The sequence below is a fragment of the Zingiber officinale genome, chromosome 8B (assembly GCF_018446385.1).
Source record: "Zingiber officinale cultivar Zhangliang chromosome 8B, Zo_v1.1, whole genome shotgun sequence".
Lineage (NCBI taxonomy): Eukaryota > Viridiplantae > Streptophyta > Magnoliopsida > Zingiberales > Zingiberaceae > Zingiber > Zingiber officinale.
The window spans coordinates 27127250-27150782 of NC_056001.1; the positions used below are offsets into that span (position 1 = coordinate 27127250).

General features: G+C 45.3%; 1 protein-coding gene across 5 annotated transcripts; it reads right to left on the reverse strand.

The window, feature by feature from the left end:
• Window positions 1-18562: 18562 nt before the first annotated feature.
• LOC122017630 (transcription factor NIGT1-like) lies at window positions 18563-21138 on the reverse strand. Of its 5 annotated transcripts, XM_042575294.1 has the most exons (7): window positions 20994-21127; window positions 20801-20889; window positions 20504-20706; window positions 20141-20411; window positions 19968-20044; window positions 19098-19410; window positions 18563-18804 (listed from the first exon to the last, which is right to left on the reverse strand). In XM_042575294.1, exons 1-7 carry the CDS (start codon window positions 21005-21007, stop codon window positions 18578-18580), a joined length of 1194 nt encoding a protein of 397 aa, XP_042431228.1. In that variant the 5' UTR covers window positions 21008-21127; the 3' UTR covers window positions 18563-18577. The 5 variants fall into 5 exon arrangements, with proteins under 5 accessions (XP_042431228.1, XP_042431227.1, XP_042431226.1 ...); XM_042575293.1 differs by having other exon boundaries at window positions 20507-20706; window positions 20801-21138; XM_042575292.1 differs by having other exon boundaries at window positions 20801-21138.
• Between the last annotated feature and the right edge of the window lie 2395 nt (window positions 21139-23533).

Genomic DNA, 23533 nt, shown 5'->3' on the forward strand with positions numbered 1-23533 from the left:
CCCCCTCCTTGCTAAGACCGGCGTCCCCCTCTTCTACTCCTTGGTGTGCGGCGGCTTGGAAAAGAGGAAGAAGAGGAAGAAAAGGAAGAAGAAGAGAAGGTGCCCCATCCTAGAGCCTTCTTTTGTAGCCGGCAGTTTAGAAACCGAGAAGAGAAGGAGGGTGGTGTTGTCTTGGTAGATCGTCACCCACACGACGTCCAAGAAGAGGAGAGGAATACGGTAGAAGATCAATAGGTCTTTAGCTATAAAGGAAAAGTACAACTAATTCTTTAATTGCGCTACGTAATTAGTTAGTTTTTCTTTGTATCATTTTTCGGAATACCAACACAGGAGGCCAGCGATATTGTACTTCGATCAAGGTGTGTTTTGATTATTCAAGAACTTGCTTGATTAATCAAACACATGTTTGATCGAACATGCAGGTTGCTAGAAAAAGTTCTATTCTTGTACAATTTTTTGTACAGGGAAATTGAAACATAACGGAATTCCAACGCCCTTCAGGTAGATGTATATCTATGCTAAAAGTAATCGGCCCAAAGCAAGGTTACTTTTATGCCAGATATATGCATAAGGTAGCTTACAACTATGAAACAAAATATTATTTTGTTCAGATTATGCACAAAATATGTCGCCCCAAAGGAAGACATATTATGTGGCCGATTAAGGTTGTTGTAAGTTATGGAGAAAAATATAACTAATATAAAGTATCATATTATGCGCACAATGGGTAGGCCCAAAGGAAGACACATTGTGTGGTCAATTAAAGTTTGAGTTATATTAGAGAGTATCGCTAACAAATAATGTGTCGACCCAAAGGAAGACACATTATGTTGTACTTGGTATCTCATAAAGAGCTCATTTATATGCATTTAAAGTTTTATTTTATTTGCATAATTTTATATATTACTTATATATTCTTAGCTTTAATTAAATCATGAGCTTAAATAAATTTCTCTCTTTAATTTTAGTACAATCTGTAACTGCCAGCATTAATAACATCCCAACACTAACTGGTTCGAATTTTACTGCATGGAAAGAATACGTGACCGTAGTCTTAGACTACATGAACTTAGACTATGCATTAAGGAATGATCATCCTGCACCTCTGACCAGTGCTAGCACTATAGAGCAGAGAGCTGAATTTCAGTTCTGGGAAAAATCAAATTACATGTCTCTGAGTATCATGAAGTTTTCCATACCGACACCAATAAAGGACTCAATAACAGAGGGAGGAGATGCTAGGAGTTTCTTATACCAATTGGCAAATCGATTCACTTCAAATGAAAAAGTCGAGACTACCACACTTCTTACGAAGTTGGTAACCATGCGGTACAATAGTAAAGGAAACGTAAGGGAGTACATTATGGAGATGCCCAATATAGCGACAAGTTTGAAAGCACTAAAACTTGATATGTTTGAGGGTATGTTAGTGCATTTCGTCTTGATGTCTCTACCTGCACGGTTCATTCCTTTTAAGATATCGTATAATACTCAAAAGGAAAAGTAGACATTGAATGAGCTCATTGCTCAATGCATGCAAGAGGGAGACTAAAGATTGAGACATCTGAGAGTGCTTACTTAGCATTTGGTTCTCAAAGTGCGAGCAAAAAAATAAAAGAGGATCAATAACAAAGGAAAAGAAAAACAAACTGCAGATTCTGAAGACAATGATCATAAGGAGCACAAAAAACAGGATAAGGAATCCACTTGTTTCTTTTGCAAGAAGAAATGTCATAAGAAAAAAGACTGCCTCAAGTATGCCAACTGGCATGTAAAGAAAGGTAAACTTCTCAACTTTGTTAGTTTGGAAGTCAATCTAACTATCGTACCCACTGACACTTGGTGGATAGATATTGGTGCTACTACTCACATAAGTGTCACTATGCAGGATTATCTCAGGAGCCGACTTCCACTTGATGGTGAAAGATACATCTATACAGGAAATGGAAAGAAGGCTAGGCTTTGTCTAGGAACCAATAATTTTCTAGATTTAGAAAATACATTTATTGTACTGTCTGTTCGACGGAATTTAATTTCAATTTCTTATTTGGACAAATCAGGTTATTCTTGTTCTTTAGAAATTGAATTTTTAGTGTTTTCTTTAATTCAGTTGATCCTGTCCGAACCAGAAGTCAGCAGACGCTGGGCACGTGACGCTCCAAGGCTCGCTGATGTAGGTCTCCAACTAGTGTCGAGATGCTCCGGCTATCCTGCACAGAAGTCGAGCCGGGAAGGGGATTCCCAGCGACGACCCTCCGACGCTCAAGTCAGGTAAATCACGATGAACAAGGTGGCTCCAGAAGTCTCAGAGTACATACCATCCTCCTCTGTCGATGAAACCTGAGGTTCTTTATATAGAGCTGTGAAAGGTTCGGGCACGTGTACCAAGGTGCATAAGTGTCCCCTGTCCTATCCTAGGTATGCGGCTGTCAGAAAGCTTACCTGTCCTTTCCTAGGTACGCGGCTGTCAGAAAGTTTACCTGACCCATATCGCTACAGTCAAAGCATGCCCTCGATGGGACGGCAGAATCCCCTGTCACAAGATTTGGAGCATGACACACACGTGAAACCTACAGGTTGTTGGAGAAAGAAATCCTCTGGCCATTTCCTTTGCTCCAAACTTGTAGTCCGAGCGGAAAGATACCTAAACATCCGACCGGACATCCGCAGTGGTTTACTTGTGCTTTGTGGAGACTAACAAACAGGGGTGCTTTATGACTGTGATCGGTCAAAAGGTCAGCTCGGCCCATGACCTTTTTAACTGAGCGTCGGAACCCCGATTTGACAGGGTGCCTACCAACTATGAGTGCAAACCGGCCGGACCTTTCCGGGTACTCGATTCCATCGGCCGGCCGGCAGTCCAATCGGACCGGCCCTCTATGGCCGTCCGTCCGGTCGGACCACATTCTCCTCTGGGTGGGCGGCTGTTCCGGTGACTTCCACTTGGCGTTGACTTTGCAAGAAAAAAGGGGGGGGCCCGCTCTTACTACCGGATCACTTGCCTTCCCTTCAAGTCTAGTCGAAGGAGGCGAATAGTCTGACTGACTGGACTGTGAGTCTAGCCGAACGGCTCATCCATGCTAATATTCTACGCCCGGTCAGCGGCGGAGATATCCTTGAATGAATCAATGATGGTTTTTGCCGGATCTCCTCGCGTTCTGCGTCAATCTTCGACATCAATGTCGATCATACCTTCAATAAATGCTACGAATGATTGACTGCCACGTGGAGCAATGCCATCAGAGGACGGAGGCGGTTGCATGGCATTTTGATGTAACCGAAGCAATTCGAAATAAACGGCTAGATGTATGCATTGATTCCCGTGACCTGGATCCGACGGTGGGGGCCGACCGGCCCTCACACTATAAATTCCTCGTTTCCTTCTCATCTTCGCACGCCTCCGTTACCTCTACTGTTGCTCTCTGCGTTGCGGGCTCCGGCGATCTTGTTGCTGCCTTCTGACGCTTTCCGGCGCCTTTCCTCGATTCATCTCCCCTCAGTAAGGTTTTAGATCTCTCATTTTTCCTTTCCGATATCTAATTCGCACTTCTGCTCTAGTTTTTGAAACTCCATTTCCTCGTCTTTGAAACTTCCTTTTTGATTTCTTCTGTCCCGATCATGGCCAGTTCTTCTCATCCCGAAGAACAATCCTTAGGCCCATGGTATACTACCATGCGATCTCGTTTCGAACAACGGGATTTTGATATTTTGGCTGACAATTTCGAAATCCCCGAGGATATCGAAGTTCGCCTAGCTGGTCCTGCCGCTCGGCCTCACAGACCACCGCGCGGCGGTTTCTGTGTCTTTCGCGACCAATTCACCGCCGGTCTGCGGTTCCCCGTCCATCCTTTTATAGCAGACGTCTGCAATTATTTTGGCGTGCCGCTCGGGAGTTTAGTACCAAACACCTTCCGTCTCCTCTGCGGCGTTGTCGTTTTGTTCAAGATTCACAACATTCCCCTCCGACCGGAGGTCTTCTTTTATTTCTATTATCCTAAGCAAGCCGAGCCGGGCACCTTTATGTTCCAAGCTCGGCCCGGTTTGGTCTTCTTCAATAAACTACCCACTTCCAATAAACATTGGAAGGACTATTATTTCTACCTCCGCATGCCCAGTCAGCCAAACTTTCCGACCCAGTGGCAAGTCAGTCTACCTCCCCCTCCCGAACTGAAGAAATTCAAGACCCGACCGGAATATCTTCACGCCGCAAATGTACTAGCCGGTCTACGACTTGACATCAACAAGCTTCTTCACGAGGGAGTGATGTACATTTTTGGGCTGAGTCCTATACGGACCCCGCTTCCGACCGGCTTCGGTAAGAACTTTGCTTTGGCACTTGCTTTAATTGCTAACTGATTTCTTTTTCTCTTCGTGCAGCTGACATCGTCATGGACTCGGTGATGGCCGGCGTTCTAAAGAGAAAGGCAGCAGCGCTGGAGGCTGTGGCGGCAAAAGAAATGAAGGCGCTGGGTATTCAGCCGGTCGGTTCTCACGAAGGAGAAAGCGGCACCCAGGCTGAATCGGCCGCTCAGGCCTCTCAACAGCATGTGGACAGCGGCGCTACCCCCTCCAGGGAACCAACGGCCCCCGAGGAAGGGTCCGTTCGGGAGGAGGATCAGCCGCTGCAAAAGAGACGCCGAGTGGAGACCCCGCTACGCTCGGCTACCTCTGCGGTCCAACCCTCTGACCGGGCCGCCTCGACTGCGAAAGGGAAAGCGCCGGTGCCTGAGACCATTTCATCTGACCGGACGCCTTCTGACTGGGACGAGCTGACTGCTCCGGTCGAGGCCACTCCGGTCGACACTCTCCCCCCCGCTCGCCGTTCAGTCCAACGTTCGACCAGCGATCCCTGGTCACGGCCGCACAATACGGGTTACTCTTCATCTTCCGACTGAAGAGTTGCTGCCAGAAGCTGACCGGACGACCGTGCCCGAGCACACTGTTACTTTGAAAGGGCCCCTCGCCGAGATGTGGGCCGACGCTCGGGCGCGCGTAGCACTGATCCCTCTCCAGAACTTAGCCAATAGCCACATGCAAGCGGCTACGGGGGTAAGTTCTTCGTTGTTTTTTGTTTTACCTAAAATATTTCCGCTCGGCTTCTAACAACTGCGACTTCTTGTTTCAGAGGTGGGTGGAAGAGATAGCAGTTTCCAACCGTCTGGCTATGGCGGACGAGGAGATAAGGCAACTGCGGGCGGCAGGTGGTCCGAGCGGCTCCCAAGGACCTTCCTACTCCGAGCTGCAAAAAGAGCTGAAGAAAACTCAAACTCTGCTAGCTGCTGAGCAGAAGAAAACAGCTGATCGGGCCCACGCCCTAGCCGAGTCCGAGCGACAGGTCAAGTCGCTTGACACAAAGATAACTCTGGCCACCACTCGGAAGAACACAGCCATCTCCGATCTGGAGAAGAAAAGCGTGGAGGCCCGGGGCCTGGAGTTGAAGATAAAGGAGCTGACGGAGCAGCTCGATCGGGAGAAGGCAGGCCGCTCGGCCGATGCGGAGAAGATTGAACGTCTGAATGAGGCCCTGACAAGCTCCCAGGCAACCTTCAAGGAATACCAGGATGCCGAGCCGAGCCGAGTCGCCGCTCTCCGACAAAGTTACATCCGATCGCCCGAGTTCTCGGAAAAAATTTGCGAGCGGATGTACTCGGCTCGACCGCAATTACGGCCACTATGACCTATCTGAAGTCGAAGGGCCTTCTTCCGGAGTCCACCAATATTCCAGCCGGCGATCAAGTGGAGCTCCTGAGCAACATTCCGAGGGACCTCTACGACTACATCGAGTAATTTTTGTAATTTCGCCGCTCGGCTGAACATGAACCTTTTTGTACTTAGGCCGCTCGACCTAAGGTTCTAATTTTAATGAAATGCTTTCCTTTCGTGTACTCTATCTTTTTGCACTGTTCCCTGGCTGACACTTGTACGGTCCGCTCGTCTTCTATCACATCATACCTTGGGCATTCGAGGTGCATTCTTCCAGAATGAAGTGTTTTCCCCAGCTCTCCCGTCCGGCCGAATATCAATCTGGGCTGCTGGCCAGAATCGCTCGCTATAAGCCGATCCGAACCTTTTTTACCTCGAGTCCGATCGGAAAATAGCTTCGGTCTGACAATCGGCGGGGAATACGAATGATCGCAGTGTCGACGATATTCCGTTCGGATTATTTATAGACGCCGGCTCGTCTCTTGATCTTTAACGACGGTGCTCGTCGATCTTCCGCTCGGAGGGTTTATAGACGCCGGCTCGTCTCTTGATCTTTAACGACGGTGCTCGTCGGTCTTCCGCTCGGAGGGTTTATAGCCGCCGGCTCGTCTCTTGATCTTTAGCGCCGGGGCTCGTCGATCTTCCGCTCGGAGGGTTTATAGACGCCGGCTCGTCTCTTGATCTTTAACGACGGTGCTCGTCGATCTTCCGCTCGGAGGGTTTATAGACGCTTGTTCGTGTCGTGAGCTTTAACGACGGTGCGCGTCGATCTTCCGCCGGAGGGTTTATAGACGCCGGCTCGTCTCTTGATCTTTAACGCGGTGCTCGTCGATCTTCCGCTTGGGGTTTATAGACGCCGGCTCGTCTCTTGATCTTTAACGACGGTGCTCGTCGATCTTCCGCTCGGGGTTTATAGACGCCGGCTCGTCTCTTGATCTTTAACGCGGTGCTCGTCGATCTTCCGCTCGGAGGGTTTATAGACGCCGGCTCGTCTCTTGATCTTTAACGACGGTGCTCGTCGATCTTCCGCTCGGAGGGTTTATAGACGCCGGCTCGTCTCTTGATCTTTAACGACGGTGCTCGTCGATCTTCCGCTCGGAGGGTTTATAGACGCCGGCTCGTCTCTTGATCTTTAACGACGGTGCTCGTCGGTCTTCCGCTTCGGAGGGTTTATAGACGCGGCTCGTCTCTTGATCTTTGACGGTGCTCGTCGATCTTCCGCTCGGGGTTTATAGACGGCGGCTCGTCTCTTGATCTTTGGCGGTGCTCGTCGATCTTCCGCTCGGGGGTATAGACGGCGGCTCGTCTCTTGATCTTTAACGGTGCTCGGATCTTCCGTTCGGAGGGTTTATAGGCGCCGGCTCGTCTCTTGATCTTTGACGGTGCTCGTCGATCTTCCGCTTGGGGGACGCCGGCTCGTCTCTTGATCTTTAACGACGGTGCTCGTCGATCTTCCGCCGGAGGGTTTAGACGCCGGCTCGTCTCTTGATCTTTAACGACGGTGCTCGTCGGTCTTCCGCTCGGAGGGTTTATAGACGCCGGCTCGTCTCTTGATCTTTAACGACGGTGCTCGTCGATCTTCCGCTCGGAGGGTTTATAGACGCCGGCTCGTCTCTTGATCTTTAACGACGGTGCTCGTCGGTCTTCCGCTCGGAGGGTTTATAGACGCCGGCTCGTCTCTTGATCTTTAACGACGGTGCTCGTCGATCTTCCGCTCGGAGTTGCTCTTCGCCTTTCCCCCAGCTTGGATAATGCCCTCCTGGCCGCACGGCTCAGGATCTACTTCATCGAGTATTTTGGCTCGGATAATATACCTCCGTCTGAAGGGCACGGGGCCTTCGATCTTCGAGCGTTTGGCTCGACCCATTTACTTCCGGCCGAACGGCACGGGTTATTTGCTTACAAATCTTAACCACATAAACCTCCCGACCGATCGGCTCGGGGGCCTTCGCGCTACGATGATAATGCCTTATATTCGCTCCTTTGACTTTTCATCTCTGCATTTCAAGTATTTAGTCGGAAAATGAAATACACAGGGTGATTTATAGTGATACACCTTTCACCCCGCCGGTAAGGAGGTGGTTCGCGCTCCACGGTCTATCTAGCCGTCGCCGTCCTCATCCTCCATAAGCACCGAGCGGAGCCTTTCGATGATTTTGAAAGGGCCCATGGCGCTTCAAGCTTGCCGACGTCGCCGACTTGATTTTCTTTCAGACGAGATCGCCGACTTGGAACGATCTAGGCGACGGTTGTAGTTTTGCTTCACCCGTGACGCCATCAATCGAACGGACGCCTTTGCCCTCTCCTCTTCTACCAAGTCCACTCCATGTTTCTTCGTTCGGTGTTGTCATCATCATAGTTACGGATCCGGCTGACTCCCTCCACGGGTATGACTACCTCACCGCCGTATACCAAATGGAACAGTGTGACTTCCGTCCCTTCTTTTGGCGTCGTTCGGATAGCCCACAAGACGCTCGGCACCTCGTCCGCCAACTCCCTCCCAAATGGTCGAGCGCGAGAATCTAAGAATTTCCGGTTGGCGACTTGACTTGACCGTTGCTCGAGGATAGGCCACGGACGTGAAATGTTGCTCAATGCCGTAGCTTTGGCACCAATCCTCCAACATCTTCCCTGTGAATTGCCGCCCGTTGTCGGACACCAATCGGCGAGGGATGCCGAACCGACAAATGATGTGCTGCCGGATAAATTTTTAACCATTTGCGCTTGCGGCTCGGCCTCCACCCACTTGGAGAAGTAATCTACCGCCACTAGTAAAAATTTCCTCTGCCCGGTCGCCATCGGAAATGGACCCACAATATCCATTCCCCAGCGATCGAACGGACATGAGATGGTTGATGCCTTCATCTCCTCTGCGGTCGGTGGGAGAAGTTGTGATATTCTGGCATATGTTCTTACAAGTCGAGCGGCATCCGCTTGTAAAGTTGGCCAAAAGTATCCGCCAAGAGGATCTTCTTGGCTAACGAGCGTCCTCCCGGATGACCTCCACATGATCCTTGATGTACTTCTGGAGGATGTAAGATGAGTCCTCCGAGCTTACACATTTTAGCAGAGGGCGTGAGAAAGCTTTCTTGTAATGATCTCCGATGAGTGTAAACCGACCGGCTCTTCTTCGGAGCCGGGCTGCATATTCATCGGATGGTGTGGTGCCCGACGGAGGAATTCTATAATAGGTGTCCTCCAGTCACTTGGAAACGCGAGGCCTTGCATCCGGTCGACATGCGCCACCATCGGCGTTTTTTCAATTGGTGCTGAATGGCGATCGGCGTTATTGAGCTCGCGAGTTTGGCCAACTCATCGGCCGCTGGTTCTCCGTTCGGGAATCTTCTGAATAAGCACCTCTCGGAAAGTAGCTTTGAGTTTCTCAAAGGCCTCAGCGTAGAGTTGAAGCCGAACACAGTTGATTTCAAAGGTGCCGGAAAGTTGCTGAGCGGCCAACTGTGAATCCGAATGGAGAGTTACCCGACCGGCCCCCACATGTCGTGCCGCTTGTAATCCGGCTATAAGGGCCTCATACTCGCCTCATTGTTGGTGGCCTTGTAGTCCGGACGGATAGGTGCATCTTTTCTTCTTGCGGTGAGATAAGTAATATCCCAATCCCTTCCGAGCCGAGTGGAAGACCCATCCACATATATCTTCCACAGAGCTTCCGGCTCGCTGCACTTTGGTCACAAAATCAGCCAAGGATTGGGCTTTAATCGCCGAGCGGGGTTGATGTCAAACTTAATTCATCGTCCACTTGATAAGCCGTCCGGACTTCCGGATTCAACAGGACTCTTCCGAGTGGACTGTTCGTCAGGACAATGATTGTGTGGGCCAAGAAATACGGTCGGCGCCGAGCGGCTAGAACCAATGCAAAGGCCAACTTCTCGAGCCGGTGTAGCGAGATTTGACATCTTTCAAAATATGGCTCAGAAAATACACTGCTCTTCGCTCGCCCTCACAAGTCTTGAGCCTACAAGATGTTCGATTGACGACAAATACATATCGATGACTCACCTCCGATCGGCTTGGCTAACAGGGAATTCAGATATGTTTTCAACTCTTCAAATGCTCGGTCACACTCTTCGTTCCATGGAACTTAGTAGCTCTGCGTAGGATCTTGAAGAATGGCAGGCTCCGTCGGCGATTTTGGAGATGAATGGACAAGCGGTTATCCGACCGGTCAACCGTTGCACTTCCCTTGTGTTTCGGGAGGAAGCATGTCTTGCAGAGCTTTCACCTTGTTGGGATTTGCTTGATCCCGCTCGGTCACTATATACCCCAAGAAACGCCCTCCTTTAGCCCCGCAGGCATTTCGGGATTTAGCTTGACTCCATATTTGCGCAGTGTTCGGAAGGTTTCTTCCATATCCTTGAAAAGATCGGCCGCTCGGACGGATTTGATAAGAATGTCGTCCACGTAAACTTCCAGGTTCCGCCCGATCTGCTCCTTGAATACCTTGTTCATCAAGCGCTGATAGGTGGCCCCGGCATTCTTCAATCCGAACGGCATCACATTGTAGCAATATGTGCCGTCGGACGTTACGAAGCTCACCTTTTCTTGATCTTCGCGGGCGAGCGGTACCTGGTGATAGCCCTGGTAGGCGTCGAGCATGCAAATTAACTCACAGCCGGCCGTAGAGTCCACCAGCTGATCTATCCGGGGCAGAGGATAAAGATCTTTGGGACATGCTTTGTTTAAGTCCCGAAAGTCAATGCAAACTCGCCACTTGCCGCCCGGCTTGGAGACCAATACCACGTTGGCTAGCCAGCTCGGGAACTGCACCTCGCGTATGTGGCCGGCCTCCAGAAGTTTCTCTACTTCCGCCCGGATTATGGCATTCTGCTCGGCGCTAAAATCTCTTTTTTTCTGCTTTACTGGCCGAGCGTCAGGTCGGACATGCAACTCATGTTGCGCTAGGCTAGGCGAAATTCCGGGCAACTCGTGTGTCGACCAAACAAAGACATCATGATTTTGCTGGAGGCATTGGATCAGCTTCTTCTTCTGTTTTTCCTCTAGATCCGAGGCGATGAAAGTGGTGGCCTTCGATAGGGTCGGATGGATCTGAACTCCCTCCTTTTCATCATAAATTAAAGCAGGAGGTTTCTCGGTTATGGCGTGTACCTCGATTCGGGGGGCCTTCCGAGCGGAAGAAGCTTCTGCTCGGATCATCTCTATATAGCATCGCTAGTTGATCTCCCCGCACTTCTCCAACTTTGTCCTCCACGGAAATTTTATCTTTTGGTGGAAGGTTGAGACAACCGCTCGGAATTCGCCGGTCGTCCCAAAATGGCGTTGTAGGATGAGGAGAGTCAACCACCACGTTGTTCTCGTCCTCCTGAGCGGCTCTTCTCCCAGCGAGGTGGCCAACCGGATTTGTCCGACCTGAACTTCATTGCCCGTAAACCCGTAGAGCGGGGTCGTCATAGAAGCTCGGCTCGATCAATTTGCTGATGAACGCCTTCTTGAATAGTATGTTGACCGAGCTCCCCGTGTCAACAAATATGCGATGAATGGTGTAATTTGCTATTACCGCTTTAATGAGCGTCATGGGGTACTTCTACTCCTTCCAAGTCTCCGCGAAAGTGATTTCGGTCCACTTGCCCGCTCTTGGCTCCCGACCGTATGGATCTGCAGCTGCCGGACGTTTGCCTTTCTTGCTCGGTTGGAGTCTCCTCCGGTCGGCCCACCAGCAATAACGTTGATTTCGCCCGGGAAGTATTGCTTCTGTTTTCCCCGAGTGGATGGTCGGGACCGTTCCCTGGACGTCCGGCGACTCTCCTGTCTTGGGGATCTATGTCGGTCGGACGTATGGTGATGTCGCCTCTCTATGCGGGTCCGGTCGGCTTCCTGGGTCCTTTGCCTCGTGTGGAGGAGACCGTCGTTCGGCTTTCCGGGAACAGATTGGACACAAAGGGAAGGCTTGGCAATCCCTCGTGTTGTGCGTATCCGTTTGGTGGAATTTGCGAACATTGGGGTCCACCTCTTCTTTGGCTTGGGCGGCGGCCACTTCTTGCGTGCGATCGGTGGGGAGATCGAATTGCTTCACCCTTGGTCCTCTAGGTGGTTCTTGAGGAGTGTTGCTTCCGCTCGGCATGAACAAGTGCACGCTCGGTTGGAGCTTCCTTTTTCCGGCGGCTTGCGCTTCTTCACGTTTATGTATTCGTTGGCCCGATGTAGCATGTGATCATAGTCTCGGGCGGCTTTCGGATGGCGACCGAAGAAGTCCCCATCAACAAGGCCTTGTGTGAAGGCGTTCATCATCGTTTCCGATGTGGTTGGGATGTCCATCGCCACTTGGTTGAATCGGATGTAAGCTCGGCGATTCTTTTGGTTCTTGTTGATGGCGAACAAGCTAACGCTTGTTTCGATAACGCCATTGCTGGCGAAGTGGTGGAGGAAGGCCGTTCGAAGTCCTTGAAGCTTGTGATGGATCCGTCCGGTAACCTACGGAACCACTGCCGAGCCGAGGGCGTGGTAAGGAAGACTCGGCACTTTACTCCATCGGTGTATTGGTGGGCGTGGCGGTATTATCAAACTTACCCAAATGATCATCCGGGTCCGTTGTTCCATTATACTCGCCGATCGTAGGGGGCACGTAGTGCTTGGGCAGAGGATCTCGCAGAATGGCTTCCGAAAATTGGCGGTTGGTCCGCTCGGGAGATGAGTCCGTCCGGGGAGCTTTCCCCTTCCTGTCATCCCGCCTTGGCATTTCATCTGAGGAAGATCCTATATCTCTTCGGGCTGGCGTGGCTCCAGGGGTGCGAAATAAGGCCCGGTGGAATGCGACGGTGGCGTCCGCTCGGCCCCCCGACGCGGACGTTGCTTGTTGCTCCGCCCGCTCGGCGGATGCTTTTTGCTTTTGCTCCACGAGTTTGGCGGCCCTTATCTCGACCAGAGCGTCGAGTTCCTCCCTTGAAAGCGTCACCGTGTGCTGTCGTCCAGCCTCGTCCATTGTCTCTGCTCGGATGCAGGAGCGTTCCCACAGACGGCGCCAATTTGATCCTGTCCGAACCAGAAGTCAGCAGACGCTGGGCACGTGACGCTCCAAGGCTCGCTGATGTAGGTCTCCAACTAGTGTCGAGATGCTCCGGCTATCCTGCACAGAAGTCGAGCCGGGAAGGGGATTCCCAGCGACGACCCTCCGACGCTCAAGTCAGGTAAATCACGATGAACAAGGTGGCTCCAGAAGTCTCAGAGTACATACCATCCTCCCCTGTCGATGAAACCTGAGGTTCTTTATATAGAGCTGTGAAAGGTTCGGGCACGTGTACCAAGGTGCATAAGTGTCCCCTGTCCTATCCTAGGTATGCGGCTGTCAGAAAGTTTACCTGACCCATATCGCTACAGTCAAAGCATGCCCTCGATGGGACGGCAGAATCCCCTGTCACAAGATTTGGAGCATGACACACACGTGAAACCTACAGGTTGTTGGAGAAAGAAATCCTCTGGCCATTTCCTTTGCTCCAAACTTGTAGTCCGAGCGGAAAGATACCTAAACATCCGACCGGACATCCGCAGTGGTTTACTTGTGCTTTGTGGAGACTAACAAACAGGGGTGCTTTATGACTGTGATCGGTCAAAAGGTCAGCTCGGCCCATGACCTTTTTAACTGAGCGTCGGAACCCCGATTTGACAGGGTGCCTACCAACTATGAGTGCAAACCGGCCGGACCTTTCCGGGTACTCGATTCCATCGGCCGGCCGGCAGTCCAATCGGACCGGCCCTCTATGGCCGTCCGTCCGGTCGGACCACATTCTCCTCTGGGTGGGCGGCTGTTCCGGTGACTTCCACTTGGCGTTGACTTTGCAAGAAAAAAGGGGGGGGCCCGCTCTTACTACCGGATCATCAGTGTTATTTGGCAATGGTTCCTTGGCCGATAAGCTTTATAAATTGAACATCTTTACTTCTACGACTGCCAATGTAATAATGTATAGTATAGATACGAAACACAAATTGATCGACGAAAATTCTTCCATGTTGTGGCATAGGCGTTCAGGACATATATCCAAACAACGTCTAGAAAGGTTAATGTCACATGGAATTCTCGATTCCCTTGACATGTCAGACTTTGATATCTGCATAAAGTGTGTTAAGGGGAAGACCACTAATAAAAGGAATAAGGGGGCTAGCCATTGTAGTGACGTTTTGGAGCTAATACATACATACATTTATAGATCATTCCCTAAGGCATCTTGGAATGGGCACACATATTTTATTAGCTTCATGGACAACTATTCCAGATTTGACTATTTGTACCTTATTCATGAGAAATCACAATCTTTGGACATATTCAAAATTTCCAAAGCCGAAGTTGAACTTCAACTAGGTAAGAAAATTAAAACCGCTCGATCTGACCGTGGAGGTGAATATTACGATCGATATGATGGATCAGTTGAACAACATCCAAGACCTTTTACGAACTACCTTGCTGAATGTGGGATTGTGCCTCAATATACCATGTCTGGTACATCAAGTCAGAATGGTGTAGCTGAGTGTCACAATCAAACTCTAAAAAACATAGTAAGAAGTATGATGACTTTCACTTTTCTACCAGAGTCTTTATGGGGTGAAACACTCAAGACTACAGTTTACCTACTCAATAGAGTACCTAGTAAGACAGTAACTAAAACCTCATTTGAGATGTGGGCAGGTAGAAAGTCTAGCATTAGACATTTGCATATTTAGGGTTATCTAGCTGAAGCTAGGCCTTATAAGCCTAATGAAAGGAAACTGGACTCAAGAATAGTTAGCTATAATTTTATAGGTTATTCTAAGAAGTCAAGAGGGTATAAATTTTATGATCCCTCTAATAGATCTTTCTTTAAAATGAGAAATGTCAAGTTCATTGAGGACAGTGGAAGTGATAATGTAAGGGAAATATCTTTTGAGAAATGCATTGACAATCCTCCTGTGGTCACTACTAGTGTGATCAGTAGCTGCGTGGTTATCATACCGCACATTATGAGCATTACACATCAATGAGGGTAGTGAACCAAGATATTTCCATGACATCTCTAATGCAATTGGAGGAGCTTGCCATTGAAATTGAAGTATTGCCTCATATTGATGAGCAAGTACCTCAACCACCTTAAACACAAGTGCCTTTAAGGCGATCCACAAGGAAATGGAGATCCACGAATTCTCATGATTATGTTTATCTCCAAGAGCATGACTTTGACATAGAGTTAGAAGATGATCCTACATCTTTCCAAAAGTCAAACAATGCTCTAACCCTGAAGGTGGATTAACGTCATGTAAGAAGAGTTGAAGTCTATAACAGACAATGATGTTTAAGAATTTGTCGAATTGTCTGAAGGAAAGAAGCCCGTTGGTTGTAAATGAATATTTAAAACCAAGCGGGATTCAAGGGGCAATGTCGGAAAGTATAAGGCTTGTCTTGTTACCAAGGGATTTACTCAAAAAGAAGACATTGATTACAAGGAGACTTTTTCACCCATGTCGACAAAAGACTCCCTTAGAGTAATCATGACACTTGTAGCTCATTATAATTTGGAGCTACATTAAATAGACATAAAGACTGCATTACTCAATGGAGATATAGAGGAATCTATATATATAGTGTAACCAGAGAACTTTTAGTCTAAAAATTCAAAGCACCTAGTATGTAGATTAAAGAAGTCCATTTATGGTTTAAAACAGACATCCTGTCAGTGGTACCAGAAATTTGATCAAGTGATTACCTCATTTGGATTTAAAGAGAATCTCGTCGATCAGTGCATATATGTCAAGTTCAGTGGGAGGAAGTTTGTTATACTTATTTTATATGTGGACGATATATTGCTTACGAGTAATAATAAGAGTATGCTGCATCAAACCAAGTCATTTCTATCTGGTAATTTTAAAATGAAAGATCTTAGTGAAGCATCCTCTTTTTTTAGGCATACAGATCTATCGTGATCGTTCAAGAGGAATTATTAGACTTTCACAATAGGCATATATTGAAAATGTGCTTATAAAGTATGATATGCAGAACTGTACACCTAGTGACACACCTGTGTCAAGAGGTGACAAGTTCAACTTGCAGCAGTGTCCATGGCTTGAACTTGAAATAAAGGAGATGGAACAATTCCCATATACATCAGCAGTGGGAAGTCTCATATATGCACAAGTTTGTACTCGACCAGATATAACATTTATAGTGGGAATGTTAGGCAGATATGTAAGTAACCTAGAACCATCACACTGAGAAGCGATAAAGAGAGTGATACGGTATTTGTAAGAACTAAAAGACATATGCTCACGTATCGGAGATTATATCACCTGGAGGTGATTGGATATTCAGACTCCGATTTTGTTGGATGCTTGGATAACATGAGGTCCATTTTGGGCTATATCTTCATGCTTGCTGGAAGGGCTATATCTTGGAAGAGCATCAAGCAGACGCTAATAGCCACTTCTACTATGGAGGCAGAGTTGGTAGCATGCTATGAAGCATCCAATCACGGGATTTGGCTGCGGAACTTCATCACAGCATTACAGATCGTTGATGACATTAACAGGCCATTGAGGATTTACTGTGATAATAAAGTCGCAGAACTTTATGCTGAAAACAACTTCAGTTCGTCGAAGTCCAAGCACATCGACATCAAGTTTCTAAAGGTTAAAAAAAGAGTTCAGAGTAGTCAGATTATGGTAGAGCATATCAGCACATATTCCATGTTGGCTGATCCTCTCACCAAAGGCTTGGTGCCTAAGATGTTTCAAGCGCATGTTGTGGATATGGGAGTCCTTCTTATGGAAGAAGAACTCATTTAGTGGGAGTCTGTATTTATTTTATTGCTCTATATTTGATAATAAAGACAAATATTTTATTTTGATTATTATACGTGTTTAAAGTTCAAAACATTAATGGGAATTTATATGTTTGTTTAACACTTTGACTGTGATATCATTATTTACTACTGTTTTTTAGCATTTGGTATTTATAAATATGATACATATTCTTTTTGAAATCATAAAGTTGATCATGATTTACTATTACAGTTTAGCATAAAATATTTCGCAAATATGATCTGACCTCATTTGAGGTCATCTTAGGACTAATTGAAAATTGACATGTATTGATCACATTTATATAATTTTCATTCTACACATCTACATCTTGATTTATGTCATTAATGACATTAGTATTGTGATTACTGTTGGGGCTTGTTACGATCATATACAGTAGCTATGACCTCTTTAGTCCTATGTCAATGAAGTTAATGGACCAGATTATTTACAGGGATATTCTATACCTATAAAGTTTGATATCAACTAAAGTTTTACTTGTATTCATATACAACTCACAAATAGCCCAAGTGGTAGATTGTTGGTTATTATATCTAATTAGTAGGCTTAATTGTAAGTTGTGCATAGGAGACTTTCTGACTTATGTCGACGAAAGACTCCCTTAAGATAATCATGACACTTATAGTTCATTATAATTTGGAGCTACATTAAATGGACATAAAGACTGCATTCCTCAATGAAGATATGGAGGAGTCTATATATATAGTGCAACCAGAGAACTTTTAGTCTAAAGATTTAAAGCACCTAGTATGTAGATTAAAAAAGTCCATTTATGATTTAAAATAGGCATCCTGTCAGTGGTACCGGAAATTTGATCAAGTGGTTATCTCATTTGGACTTAAAGAGAACCCCGTCGATTAGTGCATATATGTCAAGTTCAATAGGAACAAGCTTGTTATACTTATTTTGTATGTGGATGATATATTACTTACGAGCAATAATAAGAGTATGCTGTATCAAACTAAGTCATTTTTATTTGATAATTTTAAAATGAAAGATCTTGATGAAGCATCCTTCGTTTTAGGTATACAGATCTATCGTGATCGTTCAAGAGACATTATTGGACTTTCACAACAGACATATATTGAAAATGTGCTTATAAAATATAATATGCAGAACTGTACACATACAAGATCTACATCCAATAATCAAGACCCAATATTCTGAAAATTAACCCTGTACACAAGAGGCGTACACAAAGGATAAGAGACAACATAATCCGAAAATTATCCTAAAAAGCAGTCAATTATTGGATGTCTTTGTCATGTACTGATCTCGTTCGGACGAGTAATCTGCCCCAATGAATCTGTTAACCGATCGGACACTTCAAACCCGATCGACAGTTGACGTCGAATATCGCTCGACCCACTTTTGATGAGTCCGTTGGTCCTCTAGGGTTGACTTCCCTAATTTTGACCTCCACGTCGACTGCTGTCTTCGTCATTGACTCATGCTTGATGGATCCCCTTTATCGCCATATCAAATGTTAATAGTGAATTATTTTACTATATAAATTAATAGGTATGCAAAATTCAACAATTTATTGCGTTCATTCCAAAACAATTTTATATAAAAGTCGTCTAAAAGAATAAGAATGGGCATTGAATCTATCTATGGGATTAGTTGCATCATTATTGAATAAAAGATTGTACGATTATAATAGTCTCTTCCTCTTCCCTCTTATCCCCCTTCATACTTGCAAACCAGCTTCTTGTTTATTCTTCTTGTTAGTAATAATTATTATAAATTATATTGGCCACTAGCTTATATTTATCATTTAAAGATCCATATAGATCCATATATCGTTGTAATAATATAATGATGGAGTGCCCCAGCGACATAGTGCGATGATAAAAGATAGAATGAGTTCTCATACAACAAGGTTCAAAATTCATACAGGACACGCGTAATACATCGGCCCATAATATTTGAACTGCTCGTGATATTTTAGATCATCTATAGAGATCCATCTATATATACTTTCTGAATTTATCTTAATGACAAATCAAAAGTTTCGTAAGCCAAACCAATCACTTTCAAAATTATTAAATTTAAAGAATTAGATGCCTAGATTAAGTAATGTTTGTCGGTAAGCATTTGCTACAACATTATTCCAGCAAGAGGCGTACACAAAGGATAAGAGACAACATAATCCGAAAATTATCCTAAAAAGCAGCCAATTATTGGATATCTTTGTCATGATATGATAAGATAAGATACTGTCATTGGCTTCCATCCTTCTCCAAGCAGTCCATTCCATTTCATACCATGTGAAGGGATATCTCCCTAAAGTCTCCAAGTTAAAATTAACCTCATACGAAGCAATAAAATAAATAAATAATTAAACAGCTACTCAACAATCTTACAACGGCAATTCTAAATCTTATCGTCTAAAAACAATGTAAAAAGTGCAAAGCTATAAGTATAACCTGAAGTGTGTCAGCAAAAACCCTAAGTAATCAATCTCAAATCAAACTGTTTCACATACATTTATCCTGTCGATTTTATTCCATAGGAAGGAGAGTGAGTGTTATGGCAGAGAAAAAAAAATCATAATAATAGAGTAAGGTCTCAGTTACGCTGAGGTGAGGCAGTTGTCGTCTGTGAAGAGGAAGAGTTGGATGCACCATCATCGTCATCGTCGTCATTATTTTTTCCTCTTGTTTGTGCCATGCTAGGCTTCTGCTGCTTGAATCTTAAGTCTGATGCCAGTGTAGCCACAGGGGTGTAAACACGAGGAGCAGGTGAACCAGAACCAGCAATTTCTACTGCTGCTGGGGAGTCCTGAGGTGGAACCCATACGCCTCTCATTAACACAAACTGTGGAACATGATGGATGCTATCGGTGCCTTTAGCTTCAGGGCTCTGCCTCTGGTGGTATAGTCGATATTTCTGCAAAAAAACATTGGGAAATTTAACTGCAGTTGGGTCTCTGTCCAAGAGGGAGAGCAGTGCAATACATTGACAAAAGTGAAGCAGTTTGTGGAGCGAATATTTTAATAAAAGATAAAGCAGTTTTGGAGTTTCTTCCACTTAGTAAGTAGATCATGATCGCGTTATATCCGCTCCTAACTCTCAACTATTTAGCTGAGGAAGCTAGTTAAATCAGATGAAGAGGCAATTTGGGGGAAGAGATAACATATCTAGCGTAGCAGTAAAACTGGGAAAACTGACACTACCGGAATCAGTGTCAGACATCTCCAATGACTTTTCTGATGAAAAAGAATTGTGTCCATCAATAATATTGTGGCCGATGCAGACGAGTACGAACAAAATTAAGGGTTTTTATATTATTCAATCATGTTATAGTCGATCCAATTGATAAAAGTGCAAAGATTTGCAATGTAAAGAATCGCGATAAGATTCATCGGAATATTCCAAAGCTAGATCACAGTTTTGTCTCTGCTCGAGCTCGACTGGGAGAAATATTAAACTTTGATTAAAGATACCTGTAAATGGCTCTTAACTTCGTCGTTGGTCAGGCCATCCACCTTCATTAGCTCCTTGATTTGCTTTGGTGTTGCAACTGTAAACTTAATCGATGGTGATTTTTTTCTACTATAGTTATGGATAAATGTGAAAGATAACTATCAAAGGTTTGATTTTTATGAACACTACGTACCTTGAGCGCCACCGAGCTGCTCGAGGGCATGGAGAAACCGGCGGTGGAGCTCCGGCGACCAACACCGTCTTGTCTTCTTATGAGACTGAGACTGAGGCTGACCTTCCTTCTTGTCATCGCTGCCACCATCACCTCCTCCACCACAAACGTCTCCTTTGCTAGCATTTGAGCTTGCCGCTGCAGCAACTTTATTTTCTCTTACAAAAGGATGAAATGCTCCCCCGTTAGCACCGACTGCTATCGGCTTCATAGGAGGAGGAGGAGGAGGCTCCTAATCACGAATAATACACATCGATCAACAATTAGTCACAATTATACCACAACGAGCACAAAATTAATCAAGCAGGCGGGATCTATTCTCACCACCTCTGTTTCTGCACTCTGATTCCACAGCTGGACCGACTTAAGCCAATCCAGCTTCTCAGACGATCCGGTCGCCGGCGGTGGCGTGCTCTTCTGAGCATCTGTAAATCTCTCTTTCGAGGACGATGACGAGCTCGGCTTCAACGGAATGAACTCCTCCAGCACAGGCCTATCATCCATCCTTTGCCTGAAGCTTTCGATGGCTGTAAACAAAATAAGCACTACATTATTTAAGAAATTGATGCGACGGTATATACGTCGACCTGTCGAACTCCCGATCGCACGTAACTAAATCACCTTGAGTGACGAGTTGCATACAAAGAGGCAACTCTCTACGGAACACTTGTATCTTCTTGCGCTCCTCCTCAAGCGCGCGGACGTAGTCACTGCAAGAAAAATCCATGGCTTGGTCGGGAGCCGAGGTCAAACACCTCGTGATCATACGGCGAACACAAAGATACAAGAGGAATCAATGGAAGAAGTATCGGACTTCGCTTTGTTCATCAAATTGATGAGGAGAAACCGAGAAGAGGCTGTATCACATAACAAGACAAGAAACGGTTTGGGAGAGAGAAGGATGGAAGAGGAAAAGAAGAAACGAGAGATGGGACACCGGAAGAGGGAAAGGAATCAAAGCCGAGGCGTCGCGTACAAGTTAAAACGCCCCAATCCGTTACGATACTAATAAAACGGTTACGATCGAGTGTAACGGACTGTTTCCCTGCTTGACGCTCTCAAATAGGAGCGACATTAAGTAAGTCGGACTCGCGCCCCTGTTCCGAGTGGTAGCGTTTCGTAAATAGCGGGCGTCACATTGAGAAAGAACGGGAGGGCGGCTGGTGCTTTGAATATTCCCAGTGCGATTCCGCCACAAGTAAACGGTGGGCTCGCGCTGACGTCAGACGGGATAAGGTCGAAGGAACCGGACGAGAGCTACAGACCCAGAAGTGGTCAGATCCCCGACACGTGCCAATCCGACGGTCTGGGCGGGTTTGGTGGATGGTGCGGAATCTGCACGGAATCTACCATGAAGAGGAGCTCCGTTTGACACGCCTACAGCCTGCAAATCTGGTGAAGAAACTGAGACAGGAATAGATTTGGCCAAATCTTTCATTACGGACGGTTCAAGCTTGTGGCTGGCCGTTGAGCACCACGAAGAGGCAAGATGGATTATGCAAAGGCCAAGAAAGTTCGCCAATAAACAATGTGGCACGTTGGTGCAGAGAATATACCAGCTGCCTTGTGGATACTTTGACGGCTTCTTCCATTTCAGGGAATATTATTTTAGCAGCTTGGGGTATTGGAATCGCAGCCAATGGATTGATCAGTTCCTATGTATAGATGAAAACAATTCTTAAGTAACTGGTTCAGGAGATATTGAGTAGAAGAAAGTAACTGGTTCTCAGGAGTAGGTGACTTGGTAATTTTTCCAGAGTCAATGAGTTGTTTATTTATTCCCTCTGTTCTGCAGCTAATGAGAAGTCAAATGGTTGACAATTTAAAATCAATGTTTTTGCAGAATTAGAAGACTAGAAAATAAAATCGCTACGTACGCAAGGAACATTAAGAGGATTTTAAGTAGACATTTTTCTCTCTTTATCTTCCATCATTTTTTTATAGTGTTTTTAGTCTAAAATTCAAACTGACACATAGATTACAATTATTTTAACTTCACTCTCTGTTTTTTTTTTTTATTTCAATATTGTACTTTTACAGGTGCATAATTTCTGGAAAAGATATAACCTTTAAAAGAAATATTTGCTCACTGAAAACAAGTCATTCCAAAAATGCACTAAAGTTCAGCAGATACCTGCTGCAACATGTTTAGTTCTGTAGATAAAAATTTAATTGCTGGCCATTCTCCAACTTCGCTTGGGTGATTTATTGGTTGCCTTTAATTCCTTAGCCTTTCTTTGACTTCTTCAGGTGATTTATTTGTTGTGTCTGTGAGTTCAACTGCTCTGATCAAGTCTTCTTGGATGACCAACCCTTTTAAGGACTTGCAGCATTTTTTGCCCCACCGAATTAGTGCTTCTCCTCAACTATGAGGTATTGCTTCTCCTCAGTGTCATTCCTTCAGTATCGCAGTAGTTTCCTGAGAAGACTCAGGTGGCTTAGAATCATCAACATTGAGAAATTTACTCATCTTTTTAAAATTTGTAGTTTAAGTTTATGGATATAATGGTTCATTAGGAAAGTTGTATGTTCTTTTTGAGTCCATAAAAACACAAATGAGGTTTGAGTTAATGATGACCAGTACTATATGGGGTAATCAACAAGTGTTCAGATGGTTCCTTTGACGTTTTACTTCATCCAACATGAACAATCATATCCACTTGTAGTGATATGATAATGATATCTTAGGACAGCTATTTAATTTGACGAAGTATTAGATCCTAGTAAATGTCTAGGGATCTACTACAAGAAAAAAAATCTATAATGGATGCCCTTATAATATATTTTTAGTGACATTTAAGTTTTAGTGACCTCATTAAAAAAAATCATCCTATAAAATGATATCGTCTTAGATCCTTCTCCCATTCATTACATTTTATGATGTCAATATATAATATTTTAAAACCGTCATAATATAGTGATATAATGACAGTCTACAATTTCAAAAAAAATCATATTTTAAGAATATTAATAAACATCACTTTAACTATTTTATAATGATATTAATAAATATCATTATAATAATTTATAAATATATTTAAAATTATCATTAATATTTATTTAGAATATATCATTTGAATTAAATATTTATACATCATCACAATTCATCTACCATTTACATTTACAAGGTGAATTATTCAAACATGTTCCCTCCCTAAACATGTTCATATTCTTTGTCTACTTTACAAGATGAATTATGAATGATATGGCAAGGTGCCGAGCATTCACCAAGCTGCTACTCCCTCTGTAGCTTAGTCTGAAGACTCTTAGCATCCTCTTATATGTGTTCATCTCATGCCGTATGTGTAGCCACCACCTGATCCTCGTCAACCTCGAAAGAACAGATGTTCTTTC

Excerpts from the sequence above, each read along its gene's own strand:
- LOC122017630 (XM_042575292.1), bottom strand. The coding sequence starts at position 20,945 with ATGATCACGAGGTGTTTGACCTCGGCTCCCGACCAAGCCATGGATTTT. Across the intron at positions 20,707-20,800 it reads TATGCAACTCGTCACTCAAG|CCATCGAAAGCTTCAGGCAA; the intron begins GTGATTTAGTTA and ends TTTTGTTTACAG. Across the intron at positions 18,805-19,097 it reads GACAACTGCCTCACCTCAGC|GGAGATATCCCTTCACATGG; the intron begins GTAACTGAGACC and ends TGGAGACTTTAG.